The sequence below is a fragment of the Adiantum capillus-veneris genome, chromosome 11, assembly GCF_014529385.1.
Source record: "Adiantum capillus-veneris isolate H3 chromosome 11, ASM1452938v2, whole genome shotgun sequence".
Taxonomy (NCBI): Eukaryota; Viridiplantae; Streptophyta; class Polypodiopsida; order Polypodiales; family Pteridaceae; genus Adiantum; species Adiantum capillus-veneris.
The window spans coordinates 146,588,843-146,608,754 of NC_140941.1; the positions used below are offsets into that span (position 1 = coordinate 146,588,843).

The 19,912-nt window shown below is 42.0% G+C and overlaps 2 protein-coding genes across 5 annotated transcripts in view; one reads left to right on the plus strand and one right to left on the minus strand.

Annotated features, from left to right (window-relative positions):
• The window catches only part of LOC147448177 (glutamate--cysteine ligase A, chloroplastic-like), a 141,356-nt gene extending 135,678 nt beyond the window's left edge, over positions 1-5,678 (minus strand). For 2 of the 4 annotated variants that reach the window (XM_086524035.1, XM_086524034.1), the window contains exon 1: positions 5,517-5,582. Coding sequence is in view for 2 of the 4 variants with exons in the window: in XM_086524031.1 (XP_086380157.1) it covers positions 5,517-5,663 (147 nt within the window). In the remaining 2 variants the exon portion in view is untranslated. Of the gene's footprint in view, positions 1-5,516 lie in introns of all 4 variants that reach the window. The other 2 variants (XM_086524031.1, XM_086524032.1) reach the window with 2 other exon arrangements.
• Positions 5,679-8,776: 3,098 nt separating this feature from the next.
• LOC147448179 (uncharacterized) lies at positions 8,777-9,749 on the plus strand. Its single transcript, XM_086524509.1, has 2 exons — positions 8,777-9,221; positions 9,676-9,749. The coding sequence occupies exons 1-2, from the start codon at positions 8,777-8,779 to the stop codon at positions 9,747-9,749; spliced, it is 519 nt and encodes a 172-aa protein (XP_086380635.1).
• The last annotated feature ends 10,163 nt before the right edge of the window (positions 9,750-19,912 follow it).

Here is a 19,912-nt window from a genome sequence, read left to right on the forward strand (position 1 = left end):
TAGTTTTATCCTTTGCAAAAATCAAGTAAGGAGAAACACACTTCTTCATTTCTTTCTTAATGGAGATATGGCTTACAATTGGGAACTGCCAATCTCCTGCATCAGCTTGAATCTTTATTTTCTTACCCCCATGATCAAAAGTGAGGGTCTTTTCCACATAATCGGGAATAGGTGTCATGTGAAAGTGCCATGGCATACCCAAGATGATATCACATCCCTCGATGGGTGCCATCAAAAATGATTCGTGGTCCTTGTACTCGCCAATCCGAAGATTGAGCTGTCCTTGCACGGGAGTTGCATTGGTTGTCAACCCCTCGAATGCCGATGTGAGCTAAGCTTGACGTTTGTGCCAAGCTGAGCTAGTGTAACCGGTGTGCCAAGCTGAGCTAGTGTAAGGAACAAACGTTCTACAGTATCCAGGGAGATGAAGTTATCCGTGGATCCTCGATCATAAAGAATCAGTACTCGTTGGTTGTTCAAAGACCCCCAGCCCTTCAGAAGTTGACACTTCCCTTTCTCTGTTTCTGTGTTTCCTTGAACATCTGGAATTGAGTTCGAGCTTGGTGGTGCGGGTTCCTTCCTTGCTTTCTCTTGCCTCGTAGAGGCTTGTTCTTGCCGTTGCTGCTTTAGCGGATAGTCGAGTTTCATATGTCCTTTCTCGCCATAGTAGAAGCATCTTCCTTCCTCTCTGAAAGTTTGAAGTTGAGTAGGAGAAAGATACTTAGTTCGCGTGCCAGTGTCCTCTAGCTTCTTAGAATGATCATCGTCCCTCGATGGAGGACGTTTTCTTCCTTGGCCCCCTTGGTCATCGTAGACCCCTCTTTGTCTTGCACGGTAAGTGCTATGCTCCATCTTTCTGGGCGTCCCAGTTGAGTGCAAATCCTCAGCAATGATTGCTGACTCCATCATCCTTTGAAGAGTATCATGCGGATACACCTTCATACTCTTTCGAAGCTGCGGTTGGAGACCCGCTTCGAACTTTCTTTTCTTTTCCTCGTCGGCAATCTTCATGAAGGGAGTGACCTTCAGAAGAACCGACCAATACTTGTCCACATAAGTCGTTACTCTTTCATGTTCCTTCTAGGCAAGCCAGTCCCATTCCTTCCGTATGTCCTGCTCGAAGTCGGGCAGAAGAAATTGTTCATAAAATTCAGATTTGAAGCTCTCCCAAGTTCTGGCCTGAGAACCTTCCAGAATCTTGGCTAACCACCAATTACTTGCCGTTTCCTTGAGGTGCATCCCCACATGGCGTAATTTGGATTTTTCTGTGAAGTGCCCATTGGTAAAGGCGACTTCAAACTGTCTGATGAAGGACAGTGCTTTGGAGATGTCTCTCCGTCCGTTGTAGGTTTCGAACTTGATGTCCTTGTCGCCTGATTTGAAGACTCTCATGCGATGTTGAGACTTGCGACCTTGCTTCTTGAATCGAGGCTTATCTTTAGGTTGATGTATGGTAGTGGCGGTAGTAGCTGCTTCCTTCTTCTCACGAGATGATCGAGAAGTAGAAGTATAATCAGGAGAGTAAGATGGAGATGAGATAGAGATGTCCTTGCTCTCGTCTAGCAGAGAGAGCGCTTTTTCCTGGCCTTTCCTTGAAGTAGGCCGTTCATTCCGATCCGAAGATCCTTTGTGCACCTCGGCACGTGCTTCTTCTCTTGCCTCCTGTGGTCTCACGCCAACAGTGTTGTCTGGATGCTTGGCTGTATCAGTTCCATTCGTTTTCTTCGTTCCGCCCAAAAGCTTTTGGACGTCCGGCAACAGTAAAATTTGTTGCAACTCCACAAGCTGAGCTTGCACTTGTTGAAGTTCCTCTTCAACGCTTCTCCCTTGGCTCGACATGGTTCTTCCCGTTCTTCCCGGAATCGTCCTTCTTTGCAGAGAAAGAGAGGAGTCCGAGCTCTGATACCACTGTCACAAAACGGGAGCGTACACGAGCACTTAGAAAAACTGAAAATTATAATTCTTTGAAAACATGAGAGAAGGGAGAAGATCGACACAGTATTGGGGACCAGAAGATGGGCTGGTCCCCCCCCCCCGTTAAGAGTATTCTTTTATTCAGGGAGAATTCTTATACAAGCACGAGAACCCGAGGAAACCCCTCCCTTCTGTAGTCTTAGACCCGAAGGTCGTGCTTTCCCGTAAAGGGCATGGGCACAAGGCCGTTCCTTCCCGTGAGGGACTTAGGCGCGAAGCCGTACTTTCCCGTAAGGGACTTAGGCGTGAAGCCGTACTTCCCGTGAAGGACCTTCCCGTGAGACGAGAGATTCCTACAAAACAAACCACACAAAGCAGCAATTCTCAATGCGTATCAACACCTTATACCTGTCGCTCCTTGCTCGGAGAATCAACCTCCGTACTCAGTCCTCACGCGAGCACTTGCAAATTCCGTCACCAGTCTCTGCTCCAGAATCCCAGCGCTTGCACTTCCGGTTGCTTCCGGCTCCCCCAAACTGAAACGCTGGCTACCCTTTTTATAGGGTCTGACACCCGACAGGAATAGGGGTCCAAAAGCAGAGTTTGGCGCTCCTAGAGAGAGGAGAGAGAAAATCGTGTTTTTTAGAGAGAGGAGAGAGAGATCGCAATTCAGTCCCCCTGCGTAGGTTTTAGCGCTGGCTTTTTTTTTAAGGGCCTTGCTTGCTTTATTTTATTAATAAAAGCCTGGTCACTTAAAAGTGACCGGCCACTTTAATAAAATAAAGTGTTAACCTGTTCAAACTTAAAAAACTCACTTAGTTAGTGAAAACAATGCTATGCGAACACATTCCAGGCGTCCCCGGGTGCAGGACACGACACAGATGCAATGCAGACACAGACTCCTCGCGGGAAAACATCTGTCCTCCCGCGACTGTTCCTGCTTTTCGTAAAAAGCTTCATTGAACCCATCTTTATTCTTGTGCTTGCGTTCTTACGCGTATTTTCTTACTCAGTTCGGATTTCCTCCTTAGCCTACGGGATGCCCCCTTACTGATGCACCCGTCACCCATCATGTGACGCATCAGAGGCACTCGTAACCCGGCCCTTTCCACCGAACTTACGGAAACTCCTTCGTGATGTTTACCGTCACCCATCAAATGACACATCAGAGTTGTCCGCTGATGGCAGTTCCTGTAGCTACAATCTTTTTAACAGTTCTTAGTGCACATAATAAAATATCCTAAGAAAGAGATTTAATCAATAAAAATAAGAAAATAGTCCAATTAGCAACACTGGAGAGAACTGCAACAAATGTTGGTTGACTCTTTACCCATTTCACCTTTGCCCGATGGTGATCGCATGTCTCACTGGAATCTTTGGGAAATGCCCTTTCAGGATCTTTCTGCCATTCGAGTTTATGCTCTTCTTCTCCCTCAACCTTGGCTTGCTAATCATTGTGATACTCTTTGGCACATACATAACTCTGATATCTGGTGGACGAAGCTTCTGTCTGCCTTATGGATAAGCCATTTGCCTCTAAAAGAGCGGTTGTTTCTTTGGCGTTGTTTGCTTGGTGTCCTTCCGGTGGGCACTTTTCTTAGGATGCGCCATATCCGCCCTTCATCATGTGCACGTTGCTCGACTGCGGAAGAGGATGTTTGTCATTGTTGTGGATTTGTCGCTTTACACGAGATTTCTTCGCCACGTCGGTATGCATGCGGCTCCATTTTCCCACGACGGTCTTCCATAAACCGTTTTGGGCATTTGGCATTTTTTTGCCGACATTGCAGCGCTTCGCGATTTTCTTCATGTGGGTGAGATTTTGGGCATACTAGAGCTTATGACAGCAGCGCAATGGCTATATGTTCCATCGCACTCGTGCAAATCCCTTCCCGTTCTTCAAGCTTCCTCTTAGGCAGTCTTTACGGTTTGCCTTGGAAGTTGGTGATATCACTGCAGAGATAATCAGCTTTTCTATGAATGCTTTTAGACATTTTGTACAACCGAACACTTCTGTGTTCCTTCCCATGACGGTCTTCCATAAACCGTTTTGGGCATTTGGCATTTTCTCGCCGGCGTTGCGGTGCATCGCGGTCTTCATCATGCGGGTGAGATTTTGGGCATATTGGAGCTTATGGCAACAGCGCAATGGCTATATGTTCCATCGCACTCGTACACATCCCTTCCCGTTCTTCAAGCTTTCTCTTAGGCAGACTTTACGGCTTGCCTTGGAAGTTGGTGATATCACTGCAGAGATACATCAGCTTTTCTATGAATGCTTTTAACCATTCTGTCCAGCCGAACACTTCTTTGTTCCTTCCCATGACGGTCTTTCATAAACCGTTTTGGACATTTGGCATTTTCTCACCGGCGTTGCAACGCTTCGCGGTCTTCTTCATGCAGGTGAGATTTTGGGCATACTGGAGCTTATGACAGCAGCGCAATGGCTATATGTTCCATCGCACTCCTGCAGATCCCTTCCCGTTCTTCAAGCTCTCTCTTAGGCAGTCTTTACGGTTTGCCTTGGAAGTTGGTGATAACACAGCAGAGATACATCAGCTTTCCTATGAATGCTTTTAGCCATTTTGTATAGCCGAACACTTCTCTGTTCCTTCCCATGACGGTCTTCCATAAACGGTTTTGGGCATTTGGCATTTTCTCGCCGGCGTTGCAACGCTTCGCGATCTTCTTCATGCGGGTGAGATTTTGGGCATACTGGAGCCTATGGCAATAGCGCAACGGCTATATGTTCCATCGCACTCGTGCAGATCCCTTTCTATTCTTCAAGCTTTCTCTTAGGCAGTCTTTACGGTTTGCCTTGGAAGTTGGTGATATCACTGCAAAGATACATCAGCTTTCCTATGAATGCTTTTAGCCATTTTGTACAGCCGAACACTTCCATGTTCCTTCCCCTATATCTGATCTTTTTGGTGGGTTTTCCTCGTTTGAGGTTTCCTGCAGGTAGATTAATCAGATTGATTAACAAAAAAAAGTGTGTGTGTTGCCCTTCCGGCATCACTCTAGATTTCTTTATGGAGAGAGAGAGAGAGAGAGAGAGAGTACAAGCAGCAAGAGAAGGACTATTATCTCTTCATAGTAAGAGTCGGGTCCCCCTTTGTATATACAATTTCAGCAACATCAAGAGGAAAACCAAGAGAAAAACTAGTCCCACTAAAAGTTCCTAAAGGAAGACTTAGAAGTGAAATGACGTAAAATGGCTCATGACTTGAACGTGCATTGTCTACTGTGAAAAGGAAGAATTTCTATTGGATAGCTTGGCTACAAGAGAAAAAGTGAATCTTAGTTGCATTACGACTTTCAAGGAGCATGTTCCCTTGATATCACTAAATTCACATATTTCTTGGGTGACACCTATTCACTAATATTTTGATAACGCCACTAATCTAATTAGTGCAAAGGGGGACCCGGCTCTAAGTGAAGAAGTCGAATCCTGGAATGCTCTATCTGCAAAGCATGAACGCAAAAATGGTTACAAGAGATGCAAGAAGAAGAAATCCTTCCACATGCGGAACAATTACATATGAAAATAGCTAGAGATACAGAACAAGCTGAAAACCAAAACAATTTGCTGGTGCGCATACCTGCAAGTCAAGACCTTCCTTCCTTAACGCTGCTTCTTGCGTTTCCGAAGCAGTCACACCTTGATAAATTCGCTCTCGGCGAAGGATCGCGCACTGGAAAATGGAAAATAGTGATACCCTGCTTTTCGGGTGGGATCGGTGGTGCATAATCTCGGATCGATGTGCACCGTCGATCTTTTAAGGGGATCAAATAAAAAGCACCACTCACATGAGGTCTCGTTGCTATTATATTCGATTTACCTCTTCTGAAGGAAATCACATGAATTTCTACCATGCCCTTACCTCATAAAACGAAGAGAAGTGAAGACCAACTGACAAGTATTGACTTCATGTGGCCTCACGTAACCACTCCAGCAACCAGTGTTCGGGAAAAGTGTGCCTCAGCGTAGCCTTCAGCCGGTTGCAATCACCCATTTGTAGTTTGGAAGCCATGCCAAAGGGAAGGTGGTGGAGGCTACATTTTTTGCCAAAAGGAAATTGGAGGTTTTGAAACAAGAATATAAGGAATTTAGGAAGTCTTAAATAGTTACAAAAAGGAATTAAGCCGCCTCTCTAGCAAACATGAGTGGGAACTCTATGTATATATATTTATTTATTTATTTATTTTTATTTTTATTTATGTACTCATTAAAATGTTTGAGAAATTGGAACTTAAATACTATAGCATAGCATAGACTCAAGAGAACTTAAATACTATAGCATAGGCTGTAGATTATAACTTATAAGTTATAAGGCCTCAATTCATATTTTACTCTATCTCATCAACTTTGTATCTATCACACATTTAATTTGAAGCCTAACTTTGAGGTCTCCAATGTCCATACAGGATACAGCTACTCTTGAACCTGGCTACTAATGTCTAAACTTGTGGAAGGATTCTAAAGCAGAAGGAGGTACTGATCTCAAGACTCGAGACCTGAATTTCAAGTTTGCCTTAAATGTTACCCAATTTCCAAAGGTTCTTCGGCTTATTTAAATCTCCCTTGCAGCGCCAAGCTTGCAATCGCCCTTCAAACTTTCAAAGTTCACTGTGAAGCAGGGGAAGTTTAGGCTTGCCTGACTTCTGAAGTTCTGAGTCTCGACTCTCCTTACTCTTGAGTTCTGTAGGCTGCTGCAATGATGCTCATTGCTTGCCCAGTGCCCACCGTCAGCTGCTTAAGCCTTGCGCAAGTTGCGCCCGTGAGTGTCGTGATCGGTCCCAGCTTTCACCTGCTTTGAACTTCGAAGTTTCGACTTCCTGCTTCCAAGTTCCAAGCTGCACGCAGCACACCATGGCACTTGCATGAGCTGCATAACTTCTAGCCTCTAGGTTGGCGCTTTGACTGAGCTGCAAACTTGCATAATGCATCGATTTTAGCTGCCTCTAGGTCGAGAGATCCACGCCAGCTTCCAGCTTCCAAGCACTCACACAACTGAGAAGTCAGCACTGATCAGGTCGTGACTCGTGACCTGCATGCATCGTGCACGCTTCAAAGATCACAAGCTAGTCTCGCTGCTCTGTCCTCAAGCTGGCTCAGCGAGCTAATTACTTGCAAGTTGCGTGTGGAGTCTGGACGTAGGACGGTGGTAGTCTACCCATACTCGTAGACCATAGCCCTGAAATCTGCACAGTGCATAGTACATATAGCCCAGTGCAAATAACTTAATCTGCATGCAGGTCTGCAACGCGTTGGAGTTCTCGCATGGCCAGTAAGTTGTAATTCCGCCCATTGTCGGTTGGTTGCTGTATCCGCCCACTGCCGGTTGCTTGTTGTATCTGCCTACTGCCCAACCACTTGCAATTATATGCCCATTGCCCACCTTGAGGCTTGAGCTCCCATACACTTCCAAGTGTTTCGAGTCTCGACCCCTCTTCCCACAATAGTTTCACGATGACATCACTCGACTTCAAACTACTGCAGCCTTACCTCTGTAAATCGAGGTAGCTTTTGAATTCGGTTGTCTAAAAGATTGAAATTTGAATAATTTCAATTTCATTACATGCACACTAAATCGGCTCGCTTTATTTCCATTGTATTGTAGTGTAATAAGGTACATCAAAGTAGTGCAATGTCTTTTGCCACTTCTAATTCAAACAACGAAGAGATTTCAAAGGTAAAACTTGCGCTCTTTGGTTGTCCATCTTTGAAGCTTGCTATCGCATCATGTGCACTCGTGTCATGTTGTAACTTATGTTGTTTTTTTGTTAGGTCATTATGAGAGATGTGAAGCAAAGCACACTTCTCAAATTTGGGAGTGTCACACGAACACTGAAACGGCAACGTGCTACTGAGGGTACACAAGACATGGCATGCGAGGACAATGGGATGGATGAAGAGTTGGAAGAAAATGAAGAGCCCGATTCTTCATCTAAAAAAATTGAAAGAAGGGCACTTTGGCAAGATGAGTGGTTGCATAAATTCAAGTGGTTCATATATGACAATGAGAAGGTGAGACTCTTTTGTAGTTTTTGCTTGGATTACCCACATTCTAAGAGTGCTTATGCCAAGCAAGGATCCAAAAACTTATAAACTAGCAATCTCAAATCACATGCATGTACGCAATGCCATCGTGATGCACGTGATGCAAAGCTCTTTGGTAAGAGGGCATTGAAAGAAGGTTTGAAAAAGATGCATGTTACACAAGAAGATGCTTTGCTAAATTTGTTTAAAGCGGCCTTTTTTATTGGAAAGAACAATTTGTCTTTTTCCTTGTACCCATCCTTGCTTGAGCTAATGAGAGACACGGGGGTGCAATCCATGACCTCTCTTTACAATGATGATAAGGCATGTTCCAAAATCATTTATTGTATAGCACATGCCATAAGGGAGGAGAATTTAGCAAACGTGAGAAAAAGTCCTTGGTTTGGCTTGTTAGTAGATGAATCTACTGACATTTCTTTGCATCACCACATGATTGTATACTTTTCATATTTAGACTAAGGATGTGTGCCTTGTACTTCCTTTTATGGAATGGTGCGTACACATGATAGCACTGCTAAAGGCATTTATGATGTTCTTATGCATGAGATAACAAATGCCAAAATAGACACTAGTAGGTTAATTGCCTTTGGTTCAGATGGGTGTTCAACCATGGTAGGCCACAAGAAAGGTGTAGCAACCCTCTTGAAGATATTTAACCCTAGGTTGACTGCTATTCATTGTGTTGCGCACCGCACAAACCTAGCTACTTCAGATACTTCAAAGAAAATACTTTATGCTAAGCAAATAGACCAATTAATAAATGGAATTGCCAATCACTTTGCAAGTAGTTCCAATAGAATGGAGAATTTGAAAGAAATTCAAGAGGAGCTTGACTGTGAGGTAGTGAAGATGCAACGAATTTTTGAGATCCGATGGTTAAGTAGACATGCTTGTGTGGCCAAGATATGTAAATCTTTGGAAGCTTTGCTCGTCATCCTATCACAGGAAAGACAAGATTTGTATGGCATGCTAAGTAACTTTGAATGTATATATGCTTTGCATTTTCTTGCTGACATTCTAGGAAAGATTAGTGACTTGAGTAGACGTTTCCAAAAGGACTATGTTGATGTCACTACAATACATGGGATTGTCCAAAGCACTATATTATGCATTAGAGATGAATATCTAGAGGAACGAAATGTTGACCTCAATGCATCTCAAAGAGGTGTGGGAGACTATCCTATCATGCCAGACTATGGATCAGAAAATGGATTTTTGCATGCTTTGCGTTCTTCATTACGAGGTGATATGTTTTTCAGTCAAAAAATTGTCCGTGATGTTGAGGGAGGTGATGTGGTGCGTGCATTGGAATTTCAATCCAAATATGCTCAAAAGTTGTGTGAATGCTTAGAGAAAAGATTTGTGGATACTTCTATCATGAGATGTATAAAAAATTTGGTTCCGGCACAACATCCAATGCATGAGAAGTTGCTAAAGGATTTTGGAATTATGGAGTGCTCTGGAATTGCATCTTTCTATGGGGAAGAGAAGATTGTAAAGGGGAAGAGGTTTACTCCTCTTATTGATGGAAATGCGTTTAAAGATGAATTTAGAAAATTTAAGCGTCAAGCTACAATTGATTTTGCCAAAATGGACCTTTTTGAAGTTGCTTCTTTGCTCGCGAACAATGACAATTGGAAAGATATGTATCCAAATGTGTTGAAGATTGCTCAAATTGCTTTGGTTCAATGTTGTAGTACTGTTGTATGTGAGCGTGGCTTTAGTAGTAGAACAAAGATCAAGAGCAAGTGGCGCAATAGAATGGAAATAGAGAGTTTGGATGCACTATTAACCATTTCTATTGAAGGTGATGATGTGACGGATTTCTCGCATGCAATGGACTTGTGAAAAAATCTTGCAAATCGCCATCTTTTTGCTCCTCATGGAATGGAAAAAATTGATGTGTGAACTTGTGGATGGAGTTAGCGAATGCTTCCTTTTGCTTCTACCTTGCGACTAATTATCTACCCTCTTGCTCGATGATTCTCAATACGACTCTATTGCTTTGAGGCAGTTTTGTGCACATCACCGTCTTTTTGCTCCCCATGGAATGGAAAAATTTGATGTATGAACTTGCGGATAGAGGTAGCAATGCTCTCTTTTGCTTCTACCTTGCCACTAGCACTTTGTAGCCTTGACACATGAATTATGAGCCCTCTTGCTCCATGTTTCTTAGTATGACTTTATAGCTTTGAGGCCATTTTTTGGCTTCACTGTTTTGTTGGGGCTCTTTTTGTTGTCACAATGATGTTTTACTTCACTTCATGAATGAAAATATCTTTTTTCTCTCATCTCTTTCTGTGGATCTTACATACCCACCTCTAATGGATGATCTATATCTTGATCTCATTGTATTTAAAGTGTTGAAGCCTTTAAATTTTGTCAATAATTTGTTCAAATAGTTTCTAGATGTAAAGTCAAGTGACTCAATAGTGAATGGCCTTAGGCTTGTAACACTCTTATGTTAAAAACAATCTTGTTGCATTGTTAAAGGGAAATATGCCTGGTCAAAAAGCATACAAAGGGAAAAGTTCTACTCTTAACCAAGGTAAAAGGGTAGTAGCCGGTTGAAATTTCTACATGCCGCTTGGAAACTTTAGTAATAGGAAAATGAGCCTTTTCCAATTGATAAATTTCCCGAACACTGCCAGCAACCACCTTGAGATTCGCTCCTTTACAACATGCAATTAAAAAAAAGTTTGCACATGTTCCTCCTCTGCGTCCATCCACCTGCCTCCCCTGCCCAAGCTTCTCTTCTACTAGCCGCCTTGTGATAGTTGCTCACATTTGCCTCTCGTGTTGCACATTGATCGCATCTCCCTGAATTCTCACCTTTTTTTTAATTTACCCCAATTGCTACCCCCTACTAGAGGGAACAAAGATTTATATCCCAAAAATTTGTGGGGAGAGTTCACTCTCTCATTACATGTGGATTACATGAAATTCACATGGAGATCCCTTGGTTCATGATGTTCACATGGGAAGACACGGGCTCACAACATGTTCACTCATTCACTTGATGTTCACTTTGAGATCTTAGTGTTCACTTTTAAATGGGAGCACTTGTCGTTCACTTACGGTTTGATCTGGAATCAAACGGTGCAGATCCAATCCTGCTCGCAACGCCTCTTTGGGATCATTAATCCCACCTGACATGTGGGGTGTCAGTTAGTCATGAGGGTATCTTTGGAGTCTAGAAATGCTCTCTCTCTCTCTCTCTCTCTCTCTCTCTCTCTCTCTCTCTCTCTCTCTCTCTCTCTCTCATGTTCCGCACATGCAATGCTTAGAGTTGATCAATCAGTAGAGATTCTAGGGGTGGCAGTGTAGCTTGCCATTATTCTCAACAGCTCAAAGCTCAGAACCATCGTAGCAATCGAAAAGTGACTAGATGCCAAAATGCACTTACACTCTTTGGTCTAGAGCGTTCGCAAACACACCCAAAAAAAGTGATTAGAGACCCCATGTTGTTCATTGCCAGTTGCATGGGTTGACTCCAACCACACGCTCTCCCTTTATCTCAGGCTTTTTGTTCCCGCCATCTCGGATCGTCGTGCTTGCTTCGCATGTGCGCAAGACACAGGTTCTTTCAAACGGTTTAATATTTGAACGGTCAAGTTCCTAACCCGGTGCATGTGTGCAGAGTATCTCTCTCGTGTTTTTCTCCCAAACGGCGACTCTCTCTCTCTCTCTCTCTCACACAAGATGCACATGTGATATCAGCAATGAAGAAGCAATCAAAGGTGTCGATCGCTATTGTACCTAGATCTCGAGCACATGCATGGTGGTTTAGAGAGAGAAGGGTAGAGAGAGTGTGATACGAGGTCTCTACCGTGAGGTCCACAATCTAAAGACGTTGGTTGTGTCAATCAGCAACAAGCATCCTGCTAAGCAATTTCTTGAATATCATTGATGATCGTGAAGTCCTAAGCTCGTTGTCCTGAGTGAGCCATTGAGAGAGGCAGTGGATATATACAGGGGCATGGTGTGTTGGTGGTGGGTCTCTTGCACTTTTTTGGCTTGTTGAGTGCCATAACACATGCATGTGCCTATCTCATCAGTGGGCACATGCGCCCGTTTGATCTGACGTTCAACCAAAAAGTGCAGTGCTAACCCACATTGTTTTGTATGCACATCCATGGCCGCTCCAACCGAGATGGAAACCTGCCTCCCTTCATCCCTTTTAGGTGAGAAAATATATGTTTTTGAGTGCAGGAAACTCCTGAGGAGATCGAAAGCCTCTGCCATGGTAGCTTTAACATTTGCAACACAAGCGTTTGCAACTTTTGGAATCTGTAGCAGTGCCGCACCCCACAAAGTGAACGCATCTTTTGCATGTGTGTGACTCCACAATTTCGATAATAGTTGTTCAATGGAACCGATTGGCTAGCACTCTATCATGCTCCGCACATGGCGTCATTCAACCAAGCATTTGGGCAAAAAGTATCTATCACCTCAACTAGACCCACCACGCCCTATGCACAAAGCACCGAATGACCTAAAGGTCATATTGTAATGGAGCCCCCACCACCCAAATCACATTCACATAAACAAAGCGATGTTTACCATGCGGGAAGAGAGGAGAAAGTCTACAAGCCCTGCAAAGGCTGGCAGCACCTAACGTGGAGTGTTTTGCTTGTGCATGTAGCCTGCACCAAATCCGTCATCATCTATCTCTCCTATGTTGTGCACATGGGCCCTTCTACAAAAAAAATGAAGGTTGGCCAATATGGCCTGCCATGCCCTTGTCTACTCACCATAGTCCTAGGGATGATTATACCCTAATGAAACCCCTCCTAATTCATGTTCATGCAAACGCTTCAGCGTTCACTGCACAAGAAGAGAAAAGAAGGAGCCACTGCTCTGCAAAAGCTATGAGCGAGGAGACCTTGTTGGCGTTGATTCCTTGCCTAGTCTACACTGCAAACACCATCAATACATACGCTTGAACATTGTAAAATCTATTGTCACCATGTGTGCAAAGAGACAGGCGGTGGAAAGGCATTCATGGTGCCAACAGCTACACTGCAAGCACACCATGTGCACACTACATCACTCACACACTCTCTCACTCGGGCATGCGGTATTAAACGAGCTGCCAGATGTGAATGCAAGGCAATGACTGTTGCAGAAAGATATTGTAAGGGAGGAGAGGGGTCACCGAGACAGAGGCAAACAACTCTGTGTGTGTGTGTGTGTGTGTGTGTGTGTGTGTGTGTGTGTGTGTGTGTGTGTGTGTGTGTGTGTGTGTCCTAGCCTCTCCCATCTCTGCGCTTCAACAATCCTCCCCTCGGCGAGGGGAAGCCCTGTGGGGGGGCGTTAGGTCTCAACCTTGCCCTCCCAAGCTCACGACCCCCCGCCCCTCAACCCCCTCTCACCAGATATGTTGCCCGATGTGTCGGCACCTATTGCTCGGCTGCTCAAACGGCCCCTGCCTGGCGCCCAAGCTTGCCTCAAGCACGGCACCTGCTGTTGTCGGTGCATCAGAAGTGCCTACCGCTATGCCGAACCTCGTCGATTTTGTTGTCGATTGCTATTGTCGGTCGGCTTTGTCGGAAGCTCATGCTGCTAAAACTGAAGTCAAGTCAAGCCAAGCGGGCGCACAACCTCGTCGGTTCGCTGTCGGCCGACTTTGTCGCGACGGCTCAAGCCGTTGCACTCAACTCAAGTCAAGTTAAAAAACCTAAGGTAGGGCCTCGTTCTCACAGAAGCAAGGGTTCTCATAGGCCCCGCTGCACTCAAGTCAAGGCAAGGCCTCTTTCTCACAGGCTACAAAACAAAGGTTCTCACAGCTTCAATTTTGTGTGGGCATTCAACAAGGTGAAGTTTCCCATAGGAAACATGACGACCAAAGCAAATACCCTAAAGACGAAAACACAACCGAGTTTTGCTGCCGTTTTAGCAGCCCCGAGCAAATTTGATCGAATCGAGTGCCTCCAAGCAAATCTTGATCTGATTATGGAAGAGAATCGCGACCTCAAAGCTCGCATTAGCAAGCTTGAGGCACGATTTGATTCCATGGCCAATCTTGCCACCAACAAAGTGAAAGAAGTCTAAGCCAAGGCGAATGAAACCTACTCGATAACACTTGCAAAGGTGAAGACATGTGTGACAGTAGAGCTTCAAGAACAACGACTCGAAGAAGAAAATACCCCTCAAGATCCGCATTAAAGGGCTACCTCAAGCATGGGAAACAACCAAGAATGACTTCTCAAAGCGCATCAATGTCCTCAACGAGACTGTCAAACCGATGAAGCTTGACTACAATGCAATAGATTGTATCACCTCAAGAGGCCTTGACAAGCCTATACCACGTGGGCATGCCATCCTTGAATTTGGAAGTAGGGAAGGTCGGCTCAAGCTTCTCCAACAATCACGTCTTCTCAAAGACACCAAGTTTTGGATCGCAGAAGAACTCACTCCGCTACAACTCAAAACCAAAAGTGAAGAGTTGAAGAAGGTGCATGAAGCCCGCAAACAAGGTAAATGGGCAGTTTACCAAGGCGGTAAAGCCTGGGGAGGTCCAATAGGATGCTAGCAAGAGCAAATAGCAAGAGGGGTCGACCAAGAGAGAGAAGGGGCTGATTTTTCAAAGGCATTATCACCTACACACTCACACTAGCTCATGTGTGAAGTAAAGAAGACTCTCTCTCCTTCTCAAGCTTTAATGGAAAGCTTATCACCTACTCCAAGCTTGTGAGAAGGGAGGCCTACACCAACAACTCTTGGCTTTGTGATGCAAATCCAACTAAGAGCCAATCTTCAATGCATGCTCATATCCTCTACCATGCTAATTACTAAGCTAAGCTATGCTAATATGAGTGATTATGTGAGGAGATGTACATCTTTCTCATAAGAATAATCCTTCTTCCTCTCAATCTACTCTCATACCCCGCTAGCTCTCACCATCTTCGAAGGTGTGTGAGGTCTTGGGTCTGAGACCGTGAGGGAATTGATGTTGTGTTTGATAAGTGTTTTGTGTAGTGCATGAAGTTTCCATCTTCATTGCACTAGCTAGTATTGAAGGAACACAAGAAATTGTATTTTAAAATGTCTCTCTTGATGGGACAAACCATAATACAAAGCCTTTTGGAGGGGAGACCGGCTCCATGCAAATCCGGTCCTCAACTGTTGTCAATTATATATATATATATATATATATATATATATATATATATATATATATATATATATATATATATATATATATATATATATATATATATATATATATATATATATATATATATATATATATGGATATGGGATTATATGGGATGATATCAACGCTTATCCAAGCAAGAAGAATCTTACCGGTGACATAATCCCTTATGTCATAAACCACGCGGCTATGCTAGTACTCAGTGTTTAGAAAAAAATGTGTGTGATAAGATTCTCTTTTTATCCTCCACCTCATTCTACCTTTTGACCTGTCCACTTTGTAAAGCAATAAACCACCTTGGACAGCGACACCCACTAGTGTAAAGTAATACTGTAAAGTGAGATCCACTACCTTACCCACCAAGGCGTTACCTTGAGCCCCAAGCCAAGCCTTTGTTATATAAAGGAGGACATGCCTCATTGTAAATCCATCTCCTTGAGTCCTAGTGAATGCATCTATCCTTAGTCAAGTCCTTTCATAGTAAGCTTAGCCTATCCCTTGTATAAAGCTTCTTAATATAACCTTTCCCTTCTATATAACGATGCACTGCACTCTTTGTGTATTTATCTTTCGCCTAAGTTAATAGAAATACACTACTTCCACCTATAAATTCTTTGTGTGCATTTCTTGGTATCAGAGCCCGTGAATTAAGTTAGCCTACAACTTATGCTCTCTCTGTTTATGATTCTTGTTCTATATGGTACAATACTTTAATTGTGTATGAGATAATGTTAAACAAGCTTTCGGTAGAAGGCTACTTGCTTTGAGTGTTTAGTAAGGATTAATCTCTTTTTTCATCATTTATCCGGTATTGTTATTGTTGTTCACACGACACGCAAGTTGCAGTATCATGGTAGTGAGGTAGCAAGGTATGAATTGGGTAACCACCGACGTTTAGCGAGAAGGAAAGCCAGCAAGTCACATGCGTAAAGTCCTCGGTAAATTCTCGAGTAATGCGCCCGCTATAAATCCCCATCTTTCGGTGTTTATTCACGCAAGCTTCAATGGCATTTTTGAATAGATTTTTGTCTAAAGTGATCAAGTCTCTTGCAAACCCCTCAATAGCAATAAAAGAAGCTGAACCATCAATTCAATGGCAAATACCACAATTAAAACCCACACAAGTCTATCAGCATAAACATCTGTTTAAACCTTATGCATCTACTGTATCTTTAGTAAATAGATCCTTTGCATCTATCCCTTCTAACAGTCTAATGCACTTCATTAAACTCACCGAGATCCTCTGAAATGACAAAATGGAAGCCATCTTGGGAGGCAATCATTTTGTACAGTTTGGTAATGTAAATATCTTAGAGTTCTTAGAATTTGTCAATAGAATTCTTAAATTCGAAGTTGTAAATATAATTCTTAGATTAGAATTATTAGACTTAATTCTCCGACTAGAACTTGTACATAGAATTCTAAGATTAGAGTTAGAAAATAGAGTTCTTAATATAGATAAATTAGAACTCATAATTCTTAGATTAGTATTCACTTGCACAATTCTTAGATCACTAATCGTAAATAGAATTCTCAGCTTAGAATTCGTGGATAGAATTCTTTTTACATATTTTTGTATCACTAATTTAGATTCATTTAATTATATGATTAGCCCACATAAGCCATTGATATCTTCTATAACCCCTAAAAGCCTAACAAAATTAAGGGCAATACAAATCAAAGATTGCATGCATACATAAACATTTGAATCTAACGAGCAAACCTTCTATAAACATTGCCTAAGATTAATTGGTAAATCCTCTGCTTCATCGTGAGCTTATTCAATACAGTTTTGTATGATTGAAGGAAAAGATTTCATTATCTTTGATAATGGTAGAATCTTTATTGCACCATATGTAATAATGGATGATCACACAAAACCTAACCATGAGGTTTTACAAAAACTGGTTAATAGTATGCAAAAGCTATTACAAGCCTATCCTTCTTCTTTGCATACAGAACGCATTGTTCCTCCTCATCTCCCATTATACCAAGCTTAACATTCACCAAACATCCGTGCATAAATTTTGTGGTCACTATGACAAATTTTCATTCTTAAATGTTATGGAGTTTACTAGTGAACAGGAAAATTCTTTACACGAGGAACCAAGGTGGGAAGATAGGAAAGTCATGGAGCGGCTTGTTACCAAGCTACAAAGTAGCTTGCCTCATTCTGAGTTGAAGGCACGGAGAGATTTATATACTATACCTCACTGTCACAAAAATTACAACAATTTTTTCGACAATATAGACAAAATACCGTCCAAAGTCCCAGCAGGTGTATCATTCAAAACCAGTGATTATGCCTGGGAAGAATACTTAAAAGATCTAAGATGGGATATGACAAATGCAAAAACTAGGGCACGAATCAAAGACTGGTTCAAATGCTATGATGGAAGTAGTCAACAACTTGACTACTTTTATGAAGAATTAGTGTACAATGGCCTTTAACAAGAATTGTTTCCTGATTATAATCTATCCCTTCTTCAATTAGCAACACAACTAGTGAACAACATAATTCAAAAATGGACCAAGAAGTGTAGCTCCCATTACAAATAGAAAGAAAAGAATCTGCTTCATAAACGAGTACTTTTAATGAAATCTCAGACTTCAAATTCATCATGACACAGTTTCAAAGTGAAAATTTTTCCTCAACAGAAAACTCTTCAAGCAGTGAAGCCAGTTCCTCAACAGAAGATTCTTCAAGCTCCGACTCAAATTCAAGCTTCGAATCAAAATTTGAAGATTTCATGTCTACACGCTTCAATTCTTATAAATTGAAAAAGTATTCCTCAAGAAAAAACAGGATTGAAGAATCAAAAGCAAGTGATCCCAGTTTTTCTTCAACAATTGCAAAATTACGTATAAAACGCCAACCTAAGATATCAACTTTGCAAAATCATTCTCAGTCATGGCATCAACATTAAAGCACCCCATTTATTTCTCTTATGATGCTTTTCTCCAAAAGGAGAAAGAGCTTAAGCAAAAATAACAACTTCTTGCAAAACAAGAAGCATTGCTAAAATGGGAAGTTGATCTTAAGGTTAAAGAGCAAACTCTTCACTCTTTATGGCGGGGTGAAGTAAGGGAAATATTACCGATGACAAGAAACTGGCTCTCAACCTCTATTACAATAGTTGCGCCTACAATTGGCATATCTGGAGCATTTACAACAAGCATGACCGCACCAACAATAGGTACAACTGCACCAATAGCAAAGCAGTCACCAAAAGGTAATCGTTTTACCTTTGAAGAAATTCAAAGGCGTAAGGAATTACTAGCTTTGCCTAAGAAGCCAAAAGATCAATCGGTTAAGGATATGCAAAGCCCAAAACAATTATCAACTACCTAATGAACAGTTCACGGAGTTACAAAGGGCCAACTCCTCAAAGTTACAAGTGGCCGACAAATGCCAATTGGCATTAAAGATATCCTACCACCAAAGTTAGATATCACGATAATTAGCAGAACTCTTTTAATAGGAGAATCACGTCCAACTCCTTCATAAGGAGAATCGCGTTCAAGCTCTTCAGCTAGTAAAGGTAAAGAGTCTCAAACAAAATATCATGTCTCCATTACAGTAAAGGAAATTAGTAAAGCAAAGAGACAAGATATCTTAGAATCTCCAACAATCAGTATTGATGGTATTCCTGCAGAAGATCTATCATTTCACATTTCTGAAGAAAAGGTGACTCTTCTGTCCATTATTCTTATAAGAAAAAATAATTCGCTTTGTATCTAGAACACCCTCTCCAAAGTCAATCTGATAAAGTAAATCCAAGTGGGTGGATTGACACCAATGTTTCAATACAAAGGGCATCAAAATACTATGACTGGAGAAAGATTTACATCAACTACTCAGGCTCTGATTCAGATCATAATATCCTTGAAGAATCTAATCTTCCTAAGCAAGTGGATGACAAACAACTATGTCAATTCTGACCAAACCTTTAACAACCCATTAGCTTTGTGGGATTAAAAAAATACATGATTACCCTTTCAACTATCGCTAAAGCAAATCCCATTAAAGCTTCACACTTAAGAATGTCTATTAAAGACATGGAGCTTTGCAGAAAAGATGAGCTTCTACAGAAAAGAGTAATTAATTCTTCCACTTCAAATTGGGCTTGCAAAGCTTTCTACATTAACAAGCAAATAATTCTTGAAGCCATAAAGAAACCATGGATTAATCCTATCAATAGACAAATTCAACAGTGGATTGGTGACCCTAAAGAGCTTCAAGCCCTTGCTCAAATAATACATGAAAGGAAATCCCAGGATCAAACCCAGACAACATCATCTATACAGAGCAAGAGAAAAGATAAGCAACCAGTACAAGAAAGGTTCTACCAACGACCACCCGATCAAGAACACAAAAAGATAAAAGTCCGGTTCTCACTAAATTTAGTAGGCTTTATGAAAAATTGATGACATCCGAACATGAGTATGTCACAACACAAAGTTGATTATCAATAATCAACAAACCCTTGCAAGGATTGCAAAACAGGTAGAGGGATTCATTCTATCACAAAAAACAGCAATTCAGGAACCAATTGATGGAGGTTATAATCTTTCACCCTTAAAAGGATTCTCCATCATTATAATCCTGAATACTAAATTTTAAAATTACCTCAATGCTATATTGGATAAAGGAGCCAGCTTGACACTCCTCAACAAAAGGTTCGTTCTTGAATTTTTTTGGGAAAAGCTAGAATAACCCTTTCTTATCAAATGTGCTAACATATTGCTGATAAAATATTGGGCTAAATTGTGGC

What these genes read in the sequence shown, in the direction of transcription:
- LOC147448179 (XM_086524509.1), top strand. Translation starts at nt 8,777, where the DNA reads ATGGAGAATTTGAAAGAAATTCAAGAGGAGCTTGACTGTGAGGTAGTG. An exon ending in TTTGCGTTCTTCATTACGAG is followed by an intron (nt 9,222 to 9,675) that starts GTGATATGTTTT and finishes TCAATGTTGTAG; the next exon opens with TACTGTTGTATGTGAGCGTG.